General features: G+C 46.5%; 1 protein-coding gene across 2 annotated transcripts in view; it reads left to right on the top strand.

Annotated features, from left to right (window-relative positions):
- Positions 1-22,412, top strand: part of GRIK4 (glutamate ionotropic receptor kainate type subunit 4) — a 356,362-nt gene extending 333,950 nt beyond the window's left edge. For both annotated transcript variants that reach the window (XM_063943500.1, XM_063943501.1), the window contains 3 exons: positions 12,489-12,617; positions 19,008-19,126; positions 20,257-22,412. In XM_063943500.1, the coding sequence (XP_063799570.1) occupies positions 12,489-12,617; positions 19,008-19,126; positions 20,257-20,619 (611 nt within the window). In that variant the 3' untranslated portion in view covers positions 20,620-22,412. The remainder of the gene's footprint in view (positions 1-12,488; positions 12,618-19,007; positions 19,127-20,256) is intronic.
- Positions 22,413-26,917: the final 4,505 nt, after the last annotated feature.

Genomic DNA, 26,917 nt, shown 5'->3' with positions numbered 1-26,917 from the left:
GCGCAGAGTGAAGTTTTGATAATCTTCTTTGTTGGGTCTCTTGCGTAAGCTCTAGACCTTTTTTTATGCACACACAGGCATAATTTACACTCCGCAGCTTAATTTTTAAAATATTAGAACATAGTTCTATATTATATACTATATACATTTTTGACAATTATTTAGCGCCAAGAAACAAAAAGTAAAGTGTCTGAGGATGCAGCCTCAGTTCACCAGTGGCGATTCGCAATGTTTACAGGCACCGGCCAGCTGAAGCTTACTCAGGCTGGCCATAGGATCCGGACATTGGGGTTCAGGAAGTCTGCGTCCAACGATGCAGACCCTGGACCCATCATGCCTTCAAAACAAGGGGAGACCCCCCCCTCCTGTTTTGAAGAACAGTGCCGTCTCCGTTCTACCCTCCAAACTGTCAATCATGGTGTGTCTGACAGGGGGCTGCGAGTGATACACAAACCATCAGGTACGCAAACCATCAGGCCTAGCGGCATGCCTCTGACTCTCTATACTGGGTGGCCAAGCAGAACGCCGGGAGGCGGAGCTGCTCGGCAAACCCGTCTATGCGAGCCAGGCAGCCTAGCAGAGTGTCAACAGGCAGAGCTGCTCCGCCAACCCGTCTTTGTGAGCCGGGCAGCTGAGCAGAGGGCCAGGAAGTTCCGCCAACCCCTCTCTATGTAAGCTGGCCAGCCCCAGTCTCTCTGTTTGGCCGGACCATCAGGCCATGGACCCTTCCGGCATTTGCCAGATGTGCCAGATGAGCAGTCCAGCCCTGCTTTAGACTTTCTGGAAATGACATATCCTGTGCATACAATGGGGGGTCCTAACTTTACAATTTTAATTTCTTTGCATATTGTAATAAAATGCCCCCGCCTCTCCATCTATTGTCTGAAGACATGTACTGTAACTAGTAAGCATGGTGAGAGGGCTTAGATAAGAGGTCAGGTGATACTGCTCTGGAACTAGCTTGAGTGCGGAAATGTCTTTCAGCAGAAAATGAGTCTTTCAGTAGCAGCAATACTAGTCTCCCTCTTACAGAGAACGTGCTTGAGTTATAGGACACACAGTACTCAGCCTATGTTAAACTGGTACAGAACCTGCGGTTTATGGAGATACAGCTATTAATAGCACCTTCCATTTCCCATCTCTGAACATTTGCAACCAAGAACCATTCTATTTCTGTAAGCGGGAAGCTCGGAACAATGCCTCTGCCTGTTTAGATTCCGTGTCTACAAGGACTGCAGGTACTTAGGTATGCTGTAGTGTTTGTTGTGTGAGGACTGCATGCGCTTATGATACGCTGTGTGCCTGTGCTATAATTAAATGTTAATATTTATTATGATAATTATTAGCCGACTTAACTCAGAAAAAGGAAGGGAGTCATTTACTTACAGGCAGTAATATAATACTATTTACTATGGATTGTCAACTGTAATAGGCTTGAGCGCAAAGTGTAATAAATACCTCCCAACATGTGGTGGACGCTAGTCAGGACTCTTGCATGGACTGCCGAAAAGGGGCGTGGCCTCAGATGGTTGGGGATGTGACCTGGAGTGCATGGTCTTGCATCATGTCTCCCACTTCTCCATTTTGGGGGCATGCTCAGCGGTCCCCAAACAGCTAGGCAGCCCCCCTGATCACTTCCCTGCACTGTTTAGATGGTATCTATTCAGAGATCACGCGCTCCTTTGCTGTGCAGAGAATCGGTGATCAAAGGCTCACAACTGTCCCCGACCCCAGCCTGTGGTACACTAAGTCCCGTGGGTGGGACAGCAGGACAGTGTCCGAGTAGCAGGACTATCCCGCTGAAATAGGGACAGTTGGATCAATAGGATAAATTCTACTTTATGATCTGTAATAATGCAGAATGCAGCTTATCGTTATGTGCAAACATGTAATTGATCACTTTATGCTTACATTGGCACACGCAGCAGACTGCTTTCCTGATGTGCAGCCAGTCATCATGGCCAGCACTAGCTCAGAGGATACCCTCCTCAGACAGCCTTCCACATTGTCACCTCCGCTGCTTCTTACCTTAGCAGGAGGGAGCTCCATATTCTGCTCCTTAGAGTGGGAGTGTGTGGCGCTTTGATGTGGTGGCATCATAGCACAGTGCCACACTCTGTGTATGGTCATCAGCGAGCAAACCATCGATGGTCGCCATCAATGATACCATTGGTGTTTATCCTCAATGGTATGAAAGCATCAGTGGTTTCACCCACCAATGGTCAGCCCTGCTGTTTCTCACCAGTCAGCGGGCCAATCAGAGGCAGGGGTGGGGCTTCATGGGTCACAGCAGAACTAGGCTCTGTATCCCAGTGATAAGGGGGAAAAAAATATTGGGAAGGTTCTGTGCCATTGATGAAGTAGAACCATTGGTTTTCTGCCATTGATGGCAAAACCAGCTACCATAGGTGGCTAACCAGCTATGGTTGTCAACCAATGATGGTCAATGGCCATCCTCACACTCCCATCACTTCTCAGGCATGGAGAAGTAGCAGCTGCCAGCTTCAGGTGTCAGACGCTACCGGCTGCTTCTCAGCCATTTCAGCAGGCTGGCGCTCTGTGTAAGGATGACGCATTGGCATTGAAAGCTTTGGATGAGTGATATATATTTCATTCTGTGTTTTAGGCACCACCTATCCATTGGCTGCTTAGTTTTGCTTAATTGTAGCATCAGCCCTGTCTGTCATACACATGCCGGGATATCACCTCTTACAAGCTGTTTTCAAGTTTTGAATGTCATTCAGAATATATTGCTGAACTCTCATTTCTCTTACGTCCTAGGGGATACTGGGAATCCATTTAGTACCATGGGGTATAGACGGGTCCACTAGGAGCCATGGGCACTATAGAAGTTTGATTGTGTGTGCTAGCTCCTCCCTCTATGCCCCTCCTAGCAGACTCAGTTTAGAAAATGTGCCCGGAGGAGCCGGTCACGTGTCTGGAAGCTCTTGAAGTTTTCTACATTTATTTTAAAAGTTTGTTATTTTTGGGCAGGACTGGATGGCACCAGCCTGCCTGCTTCGTGGGACTTAGGGGGGGAGAATGGCCCAACCCCACTAAGGGTTAATGGTCTCGTTCCCCGCTGACAGGATGCTAGCTCCTGAGGGAACTATTCGCAAGCCCCACCACAGCAAGCGTACATTCCCACAGCACGCCGCTACCCAAAACAAAGCCAGAAGAATGAAGAGTGGTGAGTACTGAGCCGGCGTCCCATTTAGCGGGTCGACGGCCATTATGGCGGCATGAGGGTACAGAGACGCACGGCTTCTACGCGGGGGCGGACTGAGTCTCTTGACTAAGTACACTGTAGTGTACACAGTATCCAAACTGGCACGACAGCCATAAATGGGGAATGTCTCCATTTATGCACACAGACACATAAGCCAGTATAAAAAAGAGCGGGAAGACCACGCCATTGAAGGGGCGGGGCTTCACTATGAGCGGATCCAGCAGCTCACAAGCGCCATTTTCCCTACTGCAGCTGACACAGACGCTGACTGACAGGGACGTTCAGCTTCTCCGGAAAGCCTCCAGTTTACATCAGCGGTACCAGGGGGTTATAGCATGGGGGAGCGGTTTACTAGTGTACTAAGGGGGTCATTCCGAGTTGATCGCTAGTTGCTTTCGTTCGCTGCGCAGCGATCAGGCAAAAAAATGGCACTTCTGCGCATGTGTATGCGGTGCAATGCGCACGCGCGTCGTACTATTACAACGAACAATGTAGTTTCACACAAGGTCTAGCGAAGCTTTTCAGTCGCACTGCTGGCCGCAGAGTGACTGACATGAAGTGGGCGTTTCTGGGTGTCAATTGACAGTTTTCAGGGAGTGTTCGAAAAAGCGCAGGCATGCCAGGAAAAACACAGGCGTGGCTGGGCGAACGCAGGGCGTGTTCGTGACGTCAAAACAGGACCTGAACAGTCTGAAGTGCTTGCAAGCGCTGAGTAGGTCTGAAGCTACTCTGAAACTGCACAAAATTATTTTGTTGCCGCTCTGCGCTCCTTTCGTTCGCACTTCTGCTAAGCTGAAATAAACTCCCAGTGGGAGGCGGCATAGCGTTTGCACGGCTGATAAACACTGCTAGCGAGCGATCAACTCGGAATAACCACCCAAGTACCTAACCTAGTTACTTAGTCTGCGACCCGGCTAAGCTTGACATTAGCGATAAGGGCACTGTGTGCTGGTTCCATACTCACTCTGTGGGGTTTATTTACTAATATTCGTGTTTTTGCCGTTTTGAAGGATGTTTGATCTCGAATGGTATCGGGTGCATTTTACTGCAACTTTTTGAATCCTGATACGGTCATTCACTAAGCTGCCGAGTTTTGCACATTCGTTTTTTCCGATGTCGATATGATTCGTAATATCAGGCAGTGTTTTACGGGAGTGATGAGTAAAACACTGCCTGACAAAACACAAGGAATCCCATCCGGATCTGTGAGATCCGTGCAGGGCTTCATTGTGTACCTTAAAAAGTTGATTAAAGTCTTAAAAAATCTGAAAAAAATTGCGTGGGGTCCCCCCTCCTAAGCACAACCAGCCTCGGGCTCTTTGAGCCGGTCCTGGTTGAAAAAATATGAGGAGAAAAATGACAGGGGTTCCCCCATATTTAATCAACCAGCACCGGGCTCTGCGCCTGGTCCTGGTTCCAAAAATACGGGGGACAAAAAGCGTAGGGGTCCCCCGTATTTTTGAAACCAGCACCGGGCTCCACTAGCTGGGGAGATAATGCCACAGCCGGGGGACACTTTGATATCGGTCCCTGCGGCCGTGCCATTAAAACCCCAACTAGTCACCCCTGGCCGGGGTACCCTGGAGGAGTGGTGACCCCTTCAATCAAGGGGTCCCCCCCCCTCCAGCCACCCAAGGGCCAGGGGTGAAGCCCGAGGCTGTCCCCCCCATCCAAGGGCGGCGGATGGGGGGCTGATAGCCTTGTTTACAAAATGTGAATATTGTTTTTAGTAGCAGTACTACAAGTCCCAGCAAGCCTCCCCCACAAGCTGGTACTTGGAGAACCACAAGTACCAGCATGAGGTGGAAAACCGGGCCCGCTGGTACCTGTAGTACTACTCCTAAAAAAATACAAAAAAAAAAACAGGACACACACACTGTGACAGTACAACTTTATTACATACATGCACACCAACATACACACATACTTACCTATGTTCCCAAGAGGCTCGGTCCTCTTCTCCATGTAGAATCCTAGGGGTACCTGTGAAAAAAATTATACTCACATAATCCAGTGTACCTTCTGTTCTTTGTATAATCCACGTACTTGGCAAAATAATAAAACGGAAACCCGACCACGCACTGAAAGGGGCCCCATGTTTACACATGGGACCCCTTTCCCCGACTGCCAGGACCCCCCCTGACTCGTGTCAAAGAGGGTCCCTTCAGCCAATCAGGGTGCGCCACGTCGTGGCACTCTCCTGATTGGCTGTGTGCTCCTGTAGTGTCTGTCAGGCAGCACACGGCACAGATACAATGTAGCGCCTATGCGCTCCATTGTAGCCAATGGTGGGAACTTTGCGGTCAGCGGTGAGGTTACTTTCGGTCAACCGCTGACCGCAAAGTTCCCATCATTGGATACAATGGAGCGCATAGGCGCTACATTGTATCTGTGCCGTGTGCTGCCTGACAGACACTACAGGAGCACACAGCCAATCAGGAGAGTGCCACGACGTGGCGCACCCTGATTGGCTGAAGGGACCCTCTTTGACACGAGTCAGGGGGGGTCCTGGCAGTCGGGGAAAGGGGTCCCATGTGTAAACATGGGGCCCCTTTCAGTGCGTGGTCGGGTTTCCGTTTTATTATTTTGCCAAGTACGTGGATTATACAAAGAACAGAAGGCACACTGGATTATGTGAGTATAATTTTTTTCACAGGTACCCCTAGGATTCTACATGGAGAAGAGGACCGAGCCTCTTGGGAACATAGGTAAGTATGTGTGTATGTTGGTGTGCATGTATGTAATAAATTTGTACTGTCACGGTGTGTGTGTCCTGTTTTTTTGGGGGTATTTTTTAGTAGTAGTACTACAGGTACCAGCGGGCCCGGTTTTCCACCGCATGCTGGTACTTGTGGTTCTCCAAGTACCAGCTTGCGGGGGAGGCTTGCTGGGACTTGTAGTACTGCTACTAAAAACAATATTCACATTTTGTAAACAAGGCTATCAGCCCCGCATCCGCCGCCCTTGGATGGGGGAGACAGCCTCGGGCTTCACCCCTGGCCCTTGGGTGGCTGGAGGGGGGAACCCCTTGATTGAAGGGGTCCCCTCTCCTCCAGGGTACCCCGGCCAGGGGTGACTAGTTGGGGTTTTAATGGCACGGCCGCAGGGACCGATATCAAAGTGTCCCCCGGCTGTGGCATTATCTCCCCAGCTAGTGGAGCCCGGTGCTGGTTTCAAAAATACGGGGGACCCCTACGCTTTTTGTCCCCCGTATTTTTGGAACCAGGACCAGGCGCAGAGCCCGGTGCTGCTTGATTAAATATGGGGGAACCCCTGTCATTTTCCCCCCCATATTTTTTCAACCAGGACCGGCTCAAAGAGCCCGAGGCTGGTTATGCTTAGGAGGGGGGACCCCACACAATTTTTTTTCCTGATTTTACACTAAACAGACCCTTTCCCATAGATAACCATGCACAGATCTCACTGATCCGTGCATGGTTATCCAAACTCGACTGGAAAAAGCAGGTCTATTTTATTACTGCTTTTTTTAACGAATCTAAAAAAAACAGACCCGCACTTGAGCACTCAGGGGTAGATGTATTAACCTGTAGAAGGCATAAGGAAGTGATAAACCAGTGATAAAGCAGTGTTACGTGCAAGGTGATAATGCACCAACCAATCAGCTCCTAACTGTTAATTTACATATGGGAGCGGATTGGCTGGTATGTTTATCACCTTGCACATATCACTGGTTTATCACTTCCTTATGCCTTCTCCAGGTTAATACATCTGCCCCTCAGAAACTAACACCCAAATACGAATGAATAGTGAATGCCCGTATTCTATAAAACCGATGGTCTATTCATTCGTATTTCTGAACGTTGTCATTCAAACCATTACGAATAGTCCAAACACTGCCGAGATTGGTGCTTAGTGAATTCCCGGATTGGGACTTAGAAAAAAGAACACAAATCGGCCAAACTCGGATTTTTAGTAAATACTGGCCTGTGTCTCTCTGGAAGGGCTCTTTGTGGGTTAATTTTTGCTTTTAACCTTTTCCCGTGTGTGTGCTGTCAATACTGCAGTATGTCATGCAAGGAGTGTGTTTCATGTAAGGCACAGTGTTCCTCTTCTCCAGGTGATTCACTAGTGTGTACTCAGTGTAGTATCCCTTCCCAGGCTAGTGGGGCAGAACCAGCATGGCTGGACTCCATTAGGGGAATGATTTCCACCATTTCTACAAAATGATCTCGTAATGTGAAAGAGACACAATACTTAAGGCAGTCTATGGATGAGTTTATGAAAAAGGACTGAGTACCCAGACCAGCGTCTCAGTCCAATTGTCAGCAAAAACGTACTCTGGCCCATATCCTGCATTCTGACTCTGATAATGAAGGGTCAGAAATGGGGGAAGGTGAGGTGGACATAGAGGTAGGGGAGGGTACTCTGTCGCAGGGTATAGAGGCTCTCATAGATGCTATCAGAGAAATTCTAGATATCCCTGATAAGGTGATAGAGGAGAGTGAGGAATCTTACTTTAATATTAAGAAAAAATCCTCAGCCACTTTTCCTAAAGGAACTAAATACCCTGTTTGAAGAACCGTGGGTTAATCCAGATAAGAAATTTAAAATTCCTAGGCGGTTGTTATCATCTTTTCCTTTTCCTCCTGAGGATAGGGGAAAAATGGGAAAATCCACCGATAGTGGATGCATGTGCCTGGTGCAGCCTCCCTAAAAGATGCGGCTGATCACAAGATTGAGACTACACTCAAAACTTTGTATACTGTTGCCGGGGTGGCCCAGAGACCCACTATAGCATGTGGGTGGATTACAAGAGCCAATGCTAAATGGTCAGGTGATTTAATTGAGGGGTTAGACACCTTACCGCAACAGGAAATTATTTTGCTCCTGCAACATATACAAGACTCTGTGAACTTTATGGTGGAAGCCATAAAAGAAATAGGTGGGCTTAATGCTTGCTCTACAGCTATGGCAGTGTCGACACGCAGAGGATTATGGCTACGTCAGTGGACTGCTGACGCAGTCTCCAGGAAAGGAGTGGAAGGCCTACTTTTCAAAGGAGAGGCCTTATTTGGAGATGAACTCGACAAATGGATCTCCCGAGCTACTGCGGGTAAGTCCACATACCTACCTTCTGCAGCTCTGCCAGCTAGGAAGGCCTACTCAGGACCTTATCTACAGTCCTTTCGGACTGCCAAGTTTAGGGGCAAGACCAGAGGTTCTTCTACCACCGCCAGAGGTGCTAGAGATAAACAACGCAAACCAGCGACTGCTGGTTCACAGGAACAGGCCTCAGGCTCTTCTTCCTCAAAGCCTTCAGCATGACGGTGGACCGCGATGCCTGAAAGACAGGAGAGTGGGAGCCCGGCTAAAATTCTTCAGTCACAGCTGGACAGGATCGTGCCAGGATCCCTGGGTCATAGACCCTATATATCCCAGGGCTACAGACTGGAGTTCCAGGAGCTCCCACCTTACAGATTCTTCAAATCAGGCTTACCAGTTTCACAAGAGGCGAGAGTAAACTTATACGACGCCATTCAAAAACTGTTACAGACCCAGGTCATTGTTCCAGTTTTCTTTGTATAACTGAAATCGGACGGTTCGGTAAGAACGATTCTGAACTTCAAGTCATTGAACCCGTACTTATGAGTATTCAAATTCAAGATTGTTGAGAGCGGTAATCTCAGGTCTGGAGGAGGGGGAAATCCTAGAGTCTCTGGATGTCAAGGATGCGTACCTTCACATTCCAATCTGGCCGCCTCATCAGGCTTATCTACGGTTTGCACTGCAAGACTACTACTACCAGTTTCAGGCCCTGCCATTTGGTCTCTCCACGGCAAAGAGGGTGTTCACCAAAGTGATGGCAGAGATGATGATGGTGCTCCGCAGACAGGGAGTGAACATTGGGGGTAATTCAGAGCTTATTGCAGCAGCAAATTTGTTAGCAGTTGGGCAAACCCATGTGCACTGCAAGTGTGGCAGATATAATATTTGCAGAGAGAGTTAGATTTGGGTGGGTTATTTTGCTTCTGTGCAGGGTAAATACTGGCTGCTTTATTTTTACCCTGCAATGTAGACTTCAGTTTGAACACACCCCGCCCAAATCTAACTCTCTGTGCACATATTATATCTGCCCCCCCCCCTGCACTGCACATGATTTTGCCCAACTGCTAACAAATTTGCTGCTGCAATCAACTCTGAATCACCCCCATAGTTCCATACTTGGATGATCTTCTGAAAAAGGCACCATCCAGGGAACAGCTGTTGGAGAACATTGCCTTCTCAACCAGACTACTCCTGGATCATGGGTGGATTCTGGACCTGCCAAAATCTCACCTAAAACCAATGCAGAGGCTTCTGTTCCTGGGAATGATACTGGACACAGTCTCAGAAAGTATTCCTTCCCTTGAAAAAGGCAATGGTAATCCAGTCGATGGTTCGGGCCGTCTTAAAGGCGACCCGAATGTCAGTGCATCTCTGCATACGCCTTCTGGGGAAAATGGTGGCTTCTTACGAAGCAATTCAGCACAGAAGGTTTCACGCGAGGCCCTTCCAGCTGGATCTGTTGGACAAATGGTCCGGATCACATCTTCATATGCACCATAGGATTTGTCTGTCACCAAAAGCCAGGATCTCCCTCCTGTGGTGGTTACAGACTTCTCACCTAGTCGAGGATCGGAGGTCCGGGATTCAGATTTGGGTTTTGCTAACCACAGATGCAAGCCACAGAGGTTGGGAGAGCAGTCACCCAGGGGGTGGAGTTTCAGGAAAGATGGTCAAGTCAGGAAGTCGTCTTTCCATTAAACATCCTGGAAGTCAGGTCTACCTACAACGCCCTTCTGCAGGCCTCATCTCTTCTTCAGAATCAGGTCATTCAGGTGAAGTCGGACAATGTGATGGCGGTAACGTACATAAACCGACATGGCGGAACGAAAAGCAGAGCCGCAATGTCAGAGGTGTCAAGGATTCTCCTCTGGGCGGAAAAACATGCTGTGGCGTTGTCAGCAATCTTCATTCCGGGAGTAGACAACTGGGAAGCAGACTTCCTCAGCAGACACGATCTGCACCCGGGAGAATGGGGCCTCCACCCGGAGGTGTTCCGGTGGTTAACACGTGGGTGGGGGTATCCATGAATCGACATGATGGCCTCTCGACTCAACAAGAAGCACAGGCGGTATTGTTCCAGGTCGAGGGACCCACAGCCAGTAGCGGTAGACACCCTGACAACTGCGTGGGTTTACCAGCTGGTGTACTTGTTTCCTCCCATTCTTCTGATCCCAAGAATTCTAAAAAGAATAAAAAGGGAAAAGGTTCAAGCAATCCTCATTGCTCCAGACTGGCCATGAAGAGCCTGTTATGCGGATCTTCTCGAGATGCTGATCGAAGATCCGTGGAATCTGCCTCTTCGAGAGGATCATCTGCAGCTGGGCCCGTTCGTCTATCAAGACTTACCATGGCTACGTTTAATGGCATTTAAGTTGAATGGTTTATTCTAGCCAGGAGAGGGATTCCTGACAAGGTCATCCCAACTATGATCCAAGCCAGAAAGGGGGTAACGTCTAAACATTACCATCGTATTTGGAAGAAATTTTTCTGCAGTCAGGAGTTGATGTGGGCCTACGCCTAGGCTCTATTAAAGTTCAGATTTCGGCCTTGTCTATTTTCTTTCAAAAACAATTGGCTTCTCTCCCGGAGGTCCAGACGCTCTCGAAAGGTGGTCTGCACTTACAACTTCCCTTTGTGCCTCCTACGGCACCTTGGGATCTCAATTTGGTACTGCAGTTCCTTCAATCTGACTGGTTTGAACCATTGCAGGAGGTAGACGTAATGTACCTTATGTGGAAGACCGTCACACTGTTGGCCTTGGCTTCAGCAAGATGTGTGTCGGAGCTGGGGGTGTTGTCTCACAAGAGCCCCTACTTAATTTTCCATGAGGACAGAGCTGAACTCAGGACTCGTCAGCAATTTTTTCCTAAGGTGGTGTCCGCGTTTCACATCAACCAACCTATTGTGGTTCCAGCTGTTACGTACGCCTCTGCTACTTCAAAGTCTTTGGATGTCGTAAGGGCTTTGAAGGTCTATGTGAAGAGAATAGCTTGTCACATAAAATCGGACTCGCTGTTCGTTCTTTATGATCCCAATAAAATTGGGTGTCCTGCTTCGAAGCAGTCCATTGCACGCTGGTGCAGGCTCACTATCCAGCATGCTTATTCCACGGCTGGTTTGCCGGTTCCGAAATCTGTTCAAGCCCACTCTACTAGGTTGGTAGGTTCTTCTAGGGTGGCTGCCCGGGGTGTCTCGGCTTACAGCCCTGCCAAGCAGCTACTTGGTCGGGTTTGAACACATTTGCTAAGTTTTACAAGTTCGATACTTTGGCCTCTAAGGACCTTCAGTTTGGTCAATAAGTTCTGCAGGAACCTCAGCACTCTCCCACCCGGTTTGGGAGCTTTGGTACTTCCCCATGCTATTAAATGGATTCCCAGTATTCCCTAGGATGTAAGAGAAAATAGGATTTTAATTACCTACCAGTAAATCCTTTTCTCGTAGTCCATAGGAGATACTGGGCGCCCGCCCAGTGCTTCGTTCTTCCTGCTCTGTTACTTGGTTCAGTACTGTTGTTTGGTTCAGCTGTTGCTGCCCCTGTTTGCAAGTTTGGTTAGCATGGCTTTCCTATTGTTCTGTGTGTGCTGGTTCAAATCTCACCACTTTTCCTTTTCTATATTCTTCTCTCAAAGTATGTCCGTCTCCTAGGGCACAGTTTCCTAGACTGAGTCTGGTAGGAGGGGCATAGAGGGAGGAGCCAGCACACACAATCAAACTTCTATAGTGCCCATGGCTCCTAGTGGACCCATCTATACCCCATGGTACTAAATGGATTCCCAGTATCCTCTACGGACTACGAGAAAAGGATTTATCGGTAGGTAATTAAAATCCTATTTTATGTCTTAAATAACTCAATAAAGGACATAACAGCTTTCTTTCATGTATCACATTTGCACAGTCTAATGTTTTATAACAATAGATTATCTGTAAAAATAAATTAACTTTCTTATATAAAATGCTTCATCAAAGTGCAATTAGCAGGGGTGTGCAGGCTCTGCATCTACATGCTAAAGTGACACCACCTTCTATAATGTGCCATCAGATATTGTCACAGCTCATTTTGGTAGGTACACCATGATGTCACAATATAGGAAAGACATGGTGCAGCTATCTTTTACACATCCATAAATGACTTCTGTAACATACGTCACCTGTAATTGGTTGGGTGTAATCTAACCGAATATCTTTGCCGCAGGCTCCGTGTTCCGGGATGAATTTGATCTGGCAATCTTGCAGCTGCAAGAGAACAACTGCCTGGAGGACCTGAAGCGAAAATGGTGGGATGGAGGTAAATGTCCAAAAGAGGAGGACCACAGAGCAAAAGGTAAATGTGTGCTTCTCAAATTCAAGTTTCCAATATGCAGCCTTGTTTTAAAATATACTGTATATAGATATAAAGTGGAGAAAAGGGATTTGTACTGGCTTGGTAAAAGTATACACTCTATGGGCCTAGATCCTAATTCAGACCTGATCGCAGCAGCAAATTTGTTAGCAGATGGGCAAAACCATTTGCACTGCAAGGGAGGGCAGATATAACATGTGCAGAGAGAGTTAGATTTGGGTGGGGTGTGTTCAAACTGAAATCTAAATTGCAGTGTAAAAATAAAGCAGCCAGTATTTACCCTGCACAGAAACAATATAACCCACCCAAATCTAACTCTCTCTACACATGTTATATCTGTCCTCCCTGCAGTGCACATGGTTTTGCCCAACGGCTAACAAATTTGCTGCTGCGAACAGACCTGAATTAGGCCCTGTGAGCTGTTTTATTACAATGTTGGCTGGCCTAATTCTTTATGTTCTCATCGTTATTGATGCCCTATAACCTGTTCAGAGGGGACGTAGTTACAGTAATATCCCAGCAGTCGGGATCCCGACCTCTCCAAGACACCACACAGTTCATAGAGACCTAGGAGAAAATGGAATGTACAACTATTTGTCAGAAACCCTGAATTTCAGTGATCTTGGCTGCAGTATTTAAAGAACTGATTTTTCAGTATTTAAAGAACTGATTTTTTTTTAAAGGCCTTTAGAAAAACTGCGATTTTTAATCCAATTACAAAAATAAATAACCCTATAACCCCCCCCCCAACCCCCCCCCCCCCTGCGATTATCATGGTTCATGCCTTTTCCCCTGGGTATCTATGCAGAGCAAAGGTAAAGAGAATGTGTACATCCTGGTGGTGCTATTCAGATACAGAGTAGTAACATCGGTTGTGATGGTTTAAGGTACACAAATAGTTTGAAAATGGTTCTAAATGTAATTACAATCATATGAAAATACACAATACAACATGAATAAATGATAGTAAGAACATTTGTCTAAAAGACTGGGTTTCAAATGCAAAACAAAAACGAGAATAGCATCAGCTCCTACAATGCAGGTCATAAAATGCAAATAGGATAGGGAAAATTGGAGAATATCAGCTGTAATTAGTGCCCATGTATGAAAAGCTGGAATACATAAAAGATGGATAAGTCCTACGGATTCTGGTGAAATGGAGCCGCAGATGGTTGTGCAGCATGCAGAGCATTCCGGAAGGCTGCAGCATCTGTGATGGTTACACAAAGGGGGCGACCCGGCACCGGTCTGAAAATAGTTTTTGATTACAGAAAAACCAAATTTGGACAATTTTCAAGTAAAATCTTTAATATAATGTCCAGTTTGGGGGTGCGCCCAGAGCCAGTGACATATGCATAAACAAAAGGGAGAAAGAAGAAGGCTCTTGTGTGGGCGCACTCATTAATGGTAGTTAAATAACTAGAATGAATAACACTAGGTTGATTAGTCAGCAGATAAAACAAAATTTATTTGGAAATATTAAGAATATAATTGCCCCTGGTTGAGGAGATGTGAATGATCCCAGATAAAAATGTTCTGGTCCTGCCTCAGGAAATGAGATGGAGAGGGGTAGAGACACTGCAAGTCATAAACCCTTTCTCACCCGGCCAGTACAGATGATCTGTATTAATGAGATCAATTAAGTCAATTGATTTTAGATTCTGTCATAATCCTAATGAAGGAATAACAGCTGTTATGGCAATAAGTAATAATAGAAACAAATCAAAGGATATACCAGGGTAAAGAAAGAAAAGGATAGGAACAAATGGTGATGCTGCTGTTGGAGCACATACCACACATCATTGCATATGATGTGTGGTATGACTTAATTGATCTCATTAATACAGATCATCTGTACTGGCCGGGTGAGAAAGGGTTTATGACTTGCAGTGTCTCTACCCCTCTCCATCTCATTTCCTGAGGCAGGACCAGAACATTTTTATCTGGGATCATTCACATCTCCTCAACCAGGGGCAATTATATTCTTAATATTTCCAAATAAATTTTGTTTTATCTGCTGACTAATCAACCTAGTGTTATTCATTCTAGTTATTTAACTACCATTAATGAGTGCGCCCACACAAGAGCCTTCTTCTTTCTCCCTTTTGTTTATGCATCTGTGATGGTGCCAGAGCCGGGATTAAGGCTATGGGGGGCCCGGGGTGCTATATATATATATATGGGATAATACCGACGGCTACATCCGGCCCCCCTTACAATCCTGACAGTCGGCATGGCACCCATAGAGTGGGAATAGAACCTGTGGTGATCGCAGCTCTCCACCAGGCCTGCAAGGGACTTTGTTACGCTCAACCCCGCCGTCAGTATGCTGACCGCCAGTCACACGATACCAACCCATATATATATATATATAAATATATCAAATGCATGATGTCCAGCTCTCCCTCTCCATGACCAGTGCTGCGCCAGGTGACCGCTGGGTGGCCGCACAAGTAAATCCACAATAGTCCCAATGGTGCAGCACTCCTGGCGTCTAAGTGATACCACTGTTTTAGGCATAAGTTTGGCAACGTTTCAGTGCCCTTTATTAGTGTGGCACTTTCATCAGGTCTTTACGAAAGTGCCACACAGATATAGGGCACTGAAACGGGCTAAGTCAGTTGTATGACTTAGACGCCAGGAGTGCTGCACCATTAAGAATATATATATATATATATATATACAGTCCAGAATGACCCGGCACTCCTCACGCTCCCCAGCGTTGTTAGAAACTGCTCCCGTGCCTTTCCTCCTGGAACTACGTCCCACATACAACTGCTGGCAATGAGGACGGTACTTGAAGACTTTTTAAGAATGGTGAAAAAAACGTGCTATTTATTAAGACTCAACGTTTCGGGGTCGCAGCCCCTTCGTCAGGATGCATAACAGTGATACAAACAGTGTTTAAATACCTTACAAAGAAGAGGTCCACACCGCCGCCTCCGTCAGCGCTGCCCGGGTCCCGGTACTGACGTCACTCCGCCCACAGGATATGACGCGACTCCGGCCCGTCCGGCTAGCGTAGTGGGGCTAAGACAAGGGTAACCAAGGAAACCGTTATACACTGCCGAGACCAGCCAATCCAGTCACAGCATATTGTAAACAGTAATAGCAATCAATATTAAAGTGACCAGTGCATATGAACATTAAAACAACACATAGTGAAAATCCCCTATGTTACCAAACATTATTTATAAAAAATATGACATCGTGCATACATATAATACCGATCCTGACTAATTAGTTCCCAACATCTGATGATCACAGCGGACTGGTGCTAAAAATGGTAAACATATTGCTGATATAATTTATGGAACTCTCATTACTAAAACGAATGAACCTCGCTAACTAATAAATAATTCTGTCGCACAGCTATCCTGTACTCATGCAACTTCATGTCGCTCAGCTATCCTGTACTTCATGCAACGGCCGCGCTGTGGGGAGACGCAGGGTTCAGGAGCACAGTGCTGCAGATTGGATCAGTAACAGAGATCCGATCTGTGGCAGGTGGCGAGAGGCCCTTTTAGAAAGGGGGGGCCCGGAGTACTTACCCACAGGGCCCCCCCTTTAGGAAGGGGGGGGGCCGGGGTACTTACCCCCAGGGCCCCGACCTTAATCTGGCTCTGGATGGTGCAGCTGTGCGTGAATCTTTTCTGCATCTGTGATAGTACAGCTGTGCGTGGATCTTTTCTGCATCGGTGATGGTGCAGGTGTGCGTGGATCTTTTCTGCATCGGTGATGGTGCAGCTGTGCATGGATCTCTTCTGAATCTTTGATGGTGCAGGTGTGCATGGATCTCTTCTGAATCTTTGATGGTGCAGCTGTGCATGCATCTCTTCTGAATCTTTGATGGTGCAGCTGTGCATGGATCTCTTCTGAATCTTTGATGTTGCAGCTGTGCATGGATCTCTTCTGCATCTGTGATAGTGCGGGTGTGCGTGGATCTTTTCTGCATCTGTGACAGTGCGGGTGTGCGTGGATCTTTTCTGCATCTGTGATGGTGCAGCTGTGCATGGATCTCTTCTGAATCTTTGATGTTGCAGCTGTGCATGGATCTCTTCTGCATCTGTGACAGTGCGGGTGTGCGTGGATCTTTTCTGCATCTGTGACAGTGCGGGTGTGCGTGGATCTTTTCTGCATCTGTGATGGTGCAGCTGTGCATGGATCTCTTCTGAATCTTTGATGGTGCAGCTGTGCATGGATCTCTTCTGAATCTTTGATGGTGCAGCTGTGCATGGATCTCTTCTGAATCTTTGATGTTGCAGCTGTGCATGGATCTCTTCTGCATCTGTGATTGTGCGGGTGTGCGTGGATCTTTTCTGCATCTGTGACAGTGCGGGTGTGCGTGGATCTTTTCTGCATCTGTGACAGTGCGAGTGTGCGTGGATCTTTTCTGCATCTGTGATGGTGCAGCAGTGCATGGATCTCTTCTGAATCTGTGATGGTGCAGGTGTGCATGGATCTCTTCTGAATCTTTGATGGTGCAGGTGTGCATGGATCGCTTCTGAATCTTTGATGGTGCAGCTGTGCATGGATCTCTTCTGAATCTTTGATGGTGCAGCTGTGCATGGATCTCTTCTGAATCTTTGATGGTGCAAGCTGTGCATGGATCTCTTCTGCATCTGTGATAGTGCGGGTGTACGTGGATTTTTTCTGCATCTGTGATGGTGCGAGTGTGTGTGGATCTTTTCTGCATCTGTGACAGTGCGGTTGTGCGTGGATCTTTTCTGCATCTGTGATGGTGCAGCTGTGCATGGATCTCTTCTGAATCTTTGATGGTGCAGCTGTGCATGGATCTCTTCTGAATCTTTGATGGTGCAGCTGTGCATGGATCTCTTCTGAATCTTTGATGTTGCAGCTGTGCATGGATCTCTTCTGCATCTGTGATTGTGCGGGTGTGCGTGGATCTTTTCTGCATCTGTGACAGTGCGGGTGTGCGTGGATCTTTTCTGCATCTGTGACAGTGCGAGTGTGCGTGGATCTTTTCTGCATCTGTGATGGTGCAGCAGTGCATGGATCTCTTCTGAATCTTTGATGGTGCAGGTGTGCATGGATCTCTTCTGAATCTTTGATGGTGCAGCTGTGCATGGATCGCTTCTGAATCTTTGATGGTGCAGCTGTGCATGGATCTCTTCTGAATCTTTGATGGTGCAGCTGTGCATGGATCTCTTCTGAATCTTTGATGGTGCAAGCTGTGCATGGATCTCTTCTGCATCTGTGATAGTGCGGGTGTACGTGGATTTTTTCTGCATCTGTGATGGTGCGAGTGTGTGTGGATCTTTTCTGCATCTGTGACAGTGCGGGTGTGCGTGGATTTTTTTCTGCATCTGTGACAGTGCGGGTGTGCGTGGATCTTTTCTGCATCTGTGATGGTGCAGCTGTGCATGGATCTCTTCTGAATCTTTGATGTTGCAGCTGTGCATGGATCTCTTCTGCATCTGTGATAGTGCGGGTGTGCGTGGATCTTTTCTGCATCTGTGACAGTGCAGGTGTGCGTGGATCTTTTCTGCATCTGTGACAGTGCAGGTGTGCGTGAATCTTTTCTGCATCTGTGATATTGCAGGTGTGCGTGGTTATTTTTTGCATCTGTGACAGTGAAGCTGTGCATGGATGGCTTCTGTATCTGTGAAAGTGGAGGTGTTCATGGATCTTTCCTGCATCTGTGACGGTGCATGTGTGCGTGGACGGCTTCTGCATCTGTGATGGGGGTTGGCTTCACCGGTCACCACGCCGACTTTTAGATGGCCAGCGGGGGGGGGGGGGGGCGAGCGCAACGAAGCCCCTTGCGGGTCGCGGACACCCACGAGTGGGAATGGTCCCTGTTGTTCGGCATTCTGGCCGGCGGTCTATTGAGTGTTCGGGATCCCGGCATCGGTATTGTGAGGATGAGACCCCAAGCACTATCTGTGTGGAGTTTGTATGTCAGTGTGTGTTTTTTATTGGTGCTCTGGTTTCCTCCCAGACTCCAGAGACATACTTGTGGGTTATTTATCCTCTGACAATAAGACACCCTAGTGTGTGTGTGTGTGTGTGTGTGTGTGTTTAGACTGCAAACTCCAATGGAGCAGTAAATTATGTATATGATAACACGGAACAGCAATTGAGCGTGCCCAAGATGGCTGCCTCGCCCCCTGCAAATATATAAAGTGCTTTGCGTCCTATTGGGAGACAGCCACTTTATAAAATATAGACTAGCTTCAAATCTATCAGTCATTTTAAGATACTGAGAAATAATAATGACCTTAAAGTTAAAATAATTAAGATGCAAACAACTGGAAATGTATATAGTATATCATTTAATGTCTGTATAGCTGTGGCTACGCAAGGTAAAATGCAATGTTGATAGCTTCTATTTTTCTCTCACTTTCTGAGGTTTGGGAATGGAAAACATCGGCGGTATCTTTGCTGTGCTCATCTGTGGCTTAATAGTGGCCATTTTCATGGCCATGCTGGAGTTCCTCTGGACGTTACGGAATTCTGAGGAATCTGAGGTAACACCTTATGGCCATATGCAGTTTCTGTGTGGGGAACCGTATACAAATGCAATGCATGAAATATATGTAGAGATTATAGATTTTATGTCTGATTTTTGGGGTACTATACAGCTCTACATGTAAAACATGAAAGGTCTGTGTGTGGTAAATAAGCAAGAAATATATGAGGCTCCGAAACCCATTACCACTAAAACTACAAAGTAATGGAATTAATATAAAGTAAACTATTGCTAGATTTTGGTGATTTTCTCATATATACACAGATATGGGGCTGAATGTAACGCCGTCCGACGGCTGAACTCAGACATTTTTTAAAGGGGCAATCACTTACAAGGCAAAACCATTGCTTGTAGTGATTGCCCCTTTAAAAAAAACATCCTAGTTCGTCCGGCGTCCCGCATGGCCGCTGTACTTGGGCGGCATGAAATCCCGCCCTTGATCACTCTTTCTCCCTATAGTTAGTATGAGGAAAATTGCTAAACAGAAACTCCACTGGCAGAGTGGGGAAAAAGGAGGATTTTGCAGCACTGTCCGGAGAATATGTAGTCATGTATTTCATTTTATTGTAGGAATTGGGGATCCAAATTGCCGAAAACTTGTATATAACATGTACAGGAAAGAAAACATGATAAAATAAACTATATGTAAATACATATACAAACTATAATAACGGTCTTACAATATAATACAGTTCAGTCTACGTAGATAATAACTGAGATTGTCAGTGCCAAATCCCAAGACTGAATGTGTGAAAGTGGAAACTGGATGTTGTCACGCATTCCACCAACTCCATACCAACGCATTTCACAACTCAGACTTTACTTCACTTTGAGTTTCGTACTTCTGACCACCTTTGTCATATCTAAGTGCACTTCATTATTTTATATTGTTAGGCAAGCATCACTTTGTTGTATATGTAGTAAAATACAGTTTATTTAACTGTTTTTTTCTCCCCATACTTTATTGTACAAGCCATGTATTTATTAAAGATCACCAACTGCTGAAGTGGAAAGTGTTAACGAGGCCTGCAAAAGATGTGATTAATATACCTCAGTTCAAGAAACAATTTATTCTTACTCCAGGTTTACCTATTCAATATTCATTCATTCTCTGTGATTATTCTCTAGGTTTCTGTGTGCAAAGAAATGGTGACAGAGCTAAGCAACATTATTCTCTGCAAGGACAGTTTACTGCCACGTCGGAAGCGTGGCGGCATCATACGTGCAAGATCTATCATTCAGGATGATAAGAGAGGACGCCATACCAGCATTCTTAGCAATGGTAAACTGTGTGGGGGTAACGCCCCTGACCCATTGGCACAGAGACTGGCACAAGAAGCAGCTCTGGTAGCAAGAGAATGCACACACATCCGAGTGTGTCCAGAATGCCGCCGCTTCCAGGGACTCAGAGGACGCCCGCCTGTGGGGTCTCCAGCACAAAGTGAGGAGAGTTTATGGGAGAAGACCACAAACAGCAGTGAGCCGGAGTAAGGCGGCCACGGGAATCGTGGACGAAGCTAAACCTATTTTATTTTTTATTTTATTTTTTAGAGATCATACAATTGTAAAATTAAACTTTTTACAGCTAGAATAAAATCCTATCCGTGGAATATCCATGGTATAACAAGAAAATCTCCCACAATGGATTTGTGCGTTTTGAGCTGGAATTAAAAAGAGAAAAAAAATCCTGATACCATAAAACTACTGGTTTTTATCAAAACTAGTATAGGACTCTGTTTAATGTACCGTTTTCTTGGATTCTGAAGGTTCATTGTCTTCCTTTATAGAAGTCCCACACGCTTACAGGCTTCTCTTATTTCAATACCCACCATTCCTGTAGCGATAAAGAGAACATTTCGTCTGAAATGATAATTCAGTACCGGTGAGGATAGGGTGTCCTCTGTTTATGCACAGGAAACAGTTTTGATGTGTTAATCAATTGGGAATCTTTGACCATGGCTTTTTGTGTGTCTTTGAAGGTAGTGCTATGCCAGTATTCATCTTTTGTAGAGAAAGTCAAGCCCCACACCTCCTGGCCACACAAGAAAAGGAAAAAAGTTGTTGTCACGGGATATAAATACTCATTCAGTCATGTAAATATAGAGCTTTGTCGTAATGTAATGAGATAGAGGGTCACATTTACTAAATAATGGTTTGTGAAAAATACTCAATTATTTCCAATTTGCTGTAAATTAATGGGCCCTACACACTGGCAGATAATACTGAAAGATATGAACGATCTCGTTCATTAATGAACGAGATACCGTTCATATCTTTCAGTGTGGAGGCAGCAACGATGAAGGATGCTCGGCCTCACGCTCGTTTATCGCTGGTGCCCCGTCGCTTGTACATGCAGGCCAATATGGACGAGATTGTCCATATTTGCCTGCACTGCTGTGGAGCCGGGTGACGGGGGGAGTGAAGAAACTTCACTCCGCCCGTCACCGCCCCCCCCCCCCCCCCCCCCTCCCGCCGCCGGGTCGCCCGTCGGCCGTATCTGCCATCGGGAAGATCGGCGGTGGATCTATCAGTGTGTAGGGCCCATAACATTCACATGGGTATCCGGTCTCTAGGTCGACAGTGTCTAGGTCGGCCACTATTGGTCGACAGTAACTAGGTCGACAGGGTTTCTAGGTCAACATGTTCTAGGTTGACAGGTCAAAAGGTCGACATGAGTTTTTCACAATTTTTTTCTCTTTTTGAACTTTTTCATACTTAATGATCCACGCGGACTATGGTTGGGAATAGTAACCCGTACCGAGCACCGCGTCAGCGGAACAAGGCACCTTACCCGAAGTTCGCTCGCCATGCAAGGGGACACGGTGCACTAATTGGGTTTCCCGGTCACCGTACAGAGAAAACGACACCAAAAAAAATAAAAAAAGTCATGTAGACCTGTCGTTGTAGACCCTGTCGACCTAGAGACCCTGTTGACCTAGAAACCCTATCGACCAAGTTCCTGTCGACCAATAGTAGTTGACCTATACACTGTCGACCTAGTTACTGTCGACCTTCCATACCATTCACATGTGCCAGTATCATAACAAAAACAGCAGTTTGGGAACGTACTGCAGGAGAAGTGTACCGAAATCTTTCTGGTGTCATCAAAGGAAACTGTTAGAATTTCTTAAATCAAACTTTAGTAACTGTGGCCCTTACTGTAAAAAAAATCTATCTTTTCCAGGAGTCCATAAAAAGCTGTGTATGAAAGAACCTTAGGGATATTTTTGATGAAAAATTACAATTCTATGCAATTTCTGTAAAATAAACTTAACCATTCTTAATGCGTGTGTGCGGATTTTTTATGTTTTGTTTTTTGGCGGGATGACGAAAAATGAAGATAAAATATAAGCAGAACCCAGTTCAGGTGGGATATCCCCAATCTGTGTCACCTGCACATGTCTGTTGAGATGGGAAGCTGGGACACGGCGGTCATTCATCACTGGATAGCCGAGTAGCTACCATGAGCTGGGTCACCTGCTGCTGGCCACGCCCCGTCATCACATGGCCACACCCCCTCCCTGAATTCTTATAGAAATAGATATTATTCATGGAGGTGGATATGTGGTGGCTAATTGGGCCTATTCACATTTTGCTGGGTTACAAAATAAAACCATATTGGATTTCACTGAAATGTATTGCCTCTAATCAACAGAAAGTACTTGATAATGATAATGTGCCAAAAAAAACTAAAAACATTACAAAAATGTGTCAATATTAATTTAACTCAAGTTGACCTTCCTTAGTAAAGATCTTTCCACCCAGACACTATGTTTTGAAGGACATTATGTTCTAGGCAGATTTACTGTTGTTACATATTTACTAAATTTTTTCATGATGGACTAAACTGTTCTTTAATTATATTTAATGCCTTGAAAATATTCTTGTACATTTTCCTGATCGGTACTCAGGCTCGGACTGGCTAGTTGGGGAGTCGGGGTATTCCACGGTGGGTCCTGATGCCTGTAGGCTCCACCCCCTTAATTATGTGTGCAGGGATCCGGGACCAGGCTGCAATGCAGCTTTTGTGCATCTGACTCTACAAGTCTGCCGCAGAGCTGAAGAGGAGAAGGGCAGAATCAGATCCGGCAGGGGGCGGGGCTACATGGCTCAGTCCTCCTGCAGTGTGCAGTCACATCACCACAGTAAGGGTAAACAGCATGCAGACTGGCAATAGGGTCTGGGCGATTGACCTTCTCCCTGGACCATCCCTGATTGCCCACACATACCAGCCCCAATATAATGAACAAGTAACAATACCTCGTTCTGTTCTTCGTTACACTGCACCAGGTCGGATTCGATATCTTCTGGTTGACTGTGCATCAGGACCGACTGGAAGATGTTGCATGCGACCCGCGGGAGTGCGCAATAGTGCATACACATTAAGCGATGTGCACAATTTGTCTTTCCGATGTGGCAAATCGTGCTGATATCGACTTCATGTGTACCCACCAATAGAGAGAGGAAGTGGAGGAGCTACTTCAGTGCAACCTCTTGGCTTTCAGAATCCAGAGCACAGCCAATGGCCCAACAGTGAGAACTACTGGTCTGTGTATGAGGTATGAGGGAGGTGGGGAGACTCTTGGGTAGTTCAGGCTGTGCGTGTGTCTGTCAGTCAGACCCTGTGTGTGTATGTGAGACACGTGTGTGTGTGTGTGTTTGTGTGTGTGTGTGTGTGTGTGTGTGTCAGACCCTGTATGTATGTGATACACTGTCTCTGTCAGTCCCTCTATGTATATATCAGTGACGTGCGGAGGGGGGAGGCAGAGCCTTTCCTGTCATACTAACATTTGCACCAGAGTTTTGACTGCATAAAGTATATGACAAATAAAAAGAATTAATAATATGTTAGAAATATCTTCTTTGTATTATTCTAATCATTTTTATAGCCAAACTCTGGAGCAAAAAGTCTATGGTAGGTGAGGCAGTGCCCCCCCTGCCTACCTTCTCCGTACATCTCTGATCACAACTCACCAAATTTCTAGGAGTATATGCTGCTACACCTGTGTATAATCCCCACATGAACACTTAGGGGTATATGCAATTAGCGGCGAATCGCGGCAATTTTTCGCCCGTTTTTTAATTCGACACAATTCGACCGTCGAATTCCGGCAAGTGGGTGCCGAAATTTACCATATTCAATAAAAAACGGATTCGACAGTGCCGCTGTCGAAAAACGGCCGATTTGACGGATTTTGATCCGATTTTTAAAAATCGGGAAAAAACGGTAAAAAACCCGAAAAAAAATTGCGTGGGGTCCCCCCTCCAAAGCATAACCAGCCTCAGGCTCTTCGAGCCGGTCCTGGTTCTAAAAATCCGGGGGGGGAAATGACAGGGGATCCCCCGTATTTTTAAAACCAGCACCGGGCTCTGCGCCTGGTGCTGGTGCAAAAAATACGGGGGACAAAAAGAGTAGGGGTCCCCCATATTTTTTACACCAGCATCGGGCTCCACTAGCTGGACAGATAATGCCACAGCCGGGGGTCACTTTTATACAGCGCCCTGCGGCCGTGGCATTAAATATCCAACTAATCACCCCTGGCCGGGATACCCTGGGGGAGTGGGGACCCCTTGAATCAAGGGGTCCCCCCCCCAGCCACCCAAGGGCCAGGGGTAAAGCCCGAGGCTGTCCCCCCCATCCAAGGGCTGCGGATGGGGGGCTGATAGCCCTGAGAAATTTGAAAGAATATTGTTTTTTCCAGTAGTACTACAAGTCCCAGCAAGCCTCCCCCGCAAGCTGGTACTTGGAGAACCACAAGTACCAGCATGCGGGAGAAAAACAGGCCCGCTGGTACCTGTAGTTCTACTGGAAAAAAAAACAAATAAAAACAGGAGACACACACCGTGAAAGTAAAACTTTATTTCATACATGCCGACACATACATACTTACCTATGTTGACCCGCCGACTGCCACGCCCCCCTCGTCACTGAAGAATCCGGGGTACCTGTGAAAAAAATTATACTCACCTCAATCCAGTGTCCGGATCTTTTAAAATAATCCTCGTACTTGGCAAAAAAAAAAAAACGAATACCCGAACCAAACGGACTGAAAGGGGTCCCATGTTTACACATGGGACCCCTTTCCCCGAATGCAGAGACCCCCCCCGTGACTGCTGTCACAGAAAGGTCTCTTCAGCCAATCAGCGAGCGCAACGTCCTGGCACTCTGCTGATTGGCTGTATGCGCGTCTGAGCTGTCAGACAGCGCATCGCAAAGCCTCTCCATTATATTTAATGGTGGGAACTTTGCGTCAGCGGTGAGGTTACCCGCGGTCAGCGGCTGACCGCGGGTAACCCCACCGCTACCCGCAAAGTTCCCACCATTGAAACTAATGGAGGGAGCTGTGCGATGCGCTATCTGACAGCAGACGCGCATACAGCCAATCAGGTGAGTGCCACGAAGTAGCGCTTCCTGATTGGCTGAAGGGACCTTCTGTGACAGCAGTCACGTGGGGTCCCGGCATTCGGGGAAAGGGGTCCCATGTGTAAACATGGGACCCCTTTCAGTCCGTTTGGTCCGGGTGTTCGTTTTGTTGTTTTGCCAAGTACGAGGATTATAATCTGGACACTGGATTGAGGTGAGTATAATTTTATTCACAGGTACACGTGGATTCTACTTGGACAAGTGGACAGAGGTCGGCGTGTGAACATAGGTAAGTATGTGTGTGTGTGTGTGTGTCGACATGTGTGTAATAAAGTTTTACTATCACGGTGTGCGTGTCCTGTTTTTATTTGGGTATTTTTTTTCCAGTAGAACTACAGGTACCAGCGGGCCCGTTTTTCTCCCGCATGCTGGTGCTTGTGGTTCTCCAAGTACCAGCTTGCGGGGGAGGCTTGCTGAGACTTGTAGTACTACTGGAAAAAACAATATTCTTTCAAATTTCTCAAGGCTATCAGCCCCCCATCCGCAGCCCTTGGGTGGGAGGGACAGCCTCGGGCTTCACCCCTGGCCCTTGGGTGGCTGGGGGGGGGGACCCCTTGATTGAAGGGGTCACCACTCCCCCAGGGTACCCCGGCCAGGGGTGACTAGTTGGGTATTTAATGCCACGGCCGCAGGGCGCTGTATAAAAGTGACCCCCGGCTGTGGCATTATCTGTCCAGCTAGTGGAGCCCGATGCTGGTGTAAAAAATACGGGGGACCCCTACGCTTTTTGTCCCCCGTATTTTTTGCACCAGCACCAGAGCCCGGTGCTGGTTTTAAAAATACGGGGGATCCCCTGTCATTTCCCCCCCCCGGATTTTTAGAACCAGGACCGGCTCGAAGAGCCCGAGGCTGGTTATGCTTTGGAGGGGGGACCCCACGCCATTTTTTTTTTCGTGATTTTACCATTCCATTTAAAAAAATTAAAAAAATTAAAAATAATATTTTTAAAAATATATAAATAATACTTGTGCCTCCAAAATAGACAAACCAATTACCTAATCCCTTCTAATATAAATAGATATGCTATTACCAATAAAAAAAAACACCAAAAAAACATGTTTTAATTTTTTTTTATTAGATTCCCCCATCAAAGTGTGGCGGACTGAAAATGACGAATTTACTGTCTAAAAGCACTGTTGTCGAATTTCCAAACTTCAATTGAATATACTTTTGGCGAATTGCTGCATTTGTACCATTGCAGAAATGTCGAATTTGACAAATGTCGAATTTTAAAAAGTCAAATTTTGAAAGTCAGTTTTTTTGACGGAAAGTACTGAATTGCATTGTTGATTATTATTTTTTGGGCGAAAAAGTCAAGTTTTTCGACAATTTCGGGAATTCGACCGCAATTGCATATACCCCTTT

The sequence above is a fragment of the Pseudophryne corroboree genome, chromosome 10 (genome assembly GCF_028390025.1).
Source record: "Pseudophryne corroboree isolate aPseCor3 chromosome 10, aPseCor3.hap2, whole genome shotgun sequence".
Lineage (NCBI taxonomy): Eukaryota > Metazoa > Chordata > Amphibia > Anura > Myobatrachidae > Pseudophryne > Pseudophryne corroboree.
Note: the sequence above shows the minus strand (reverse complement) of the source record. Positions and strands in the feature narration are given on the sequence as shown.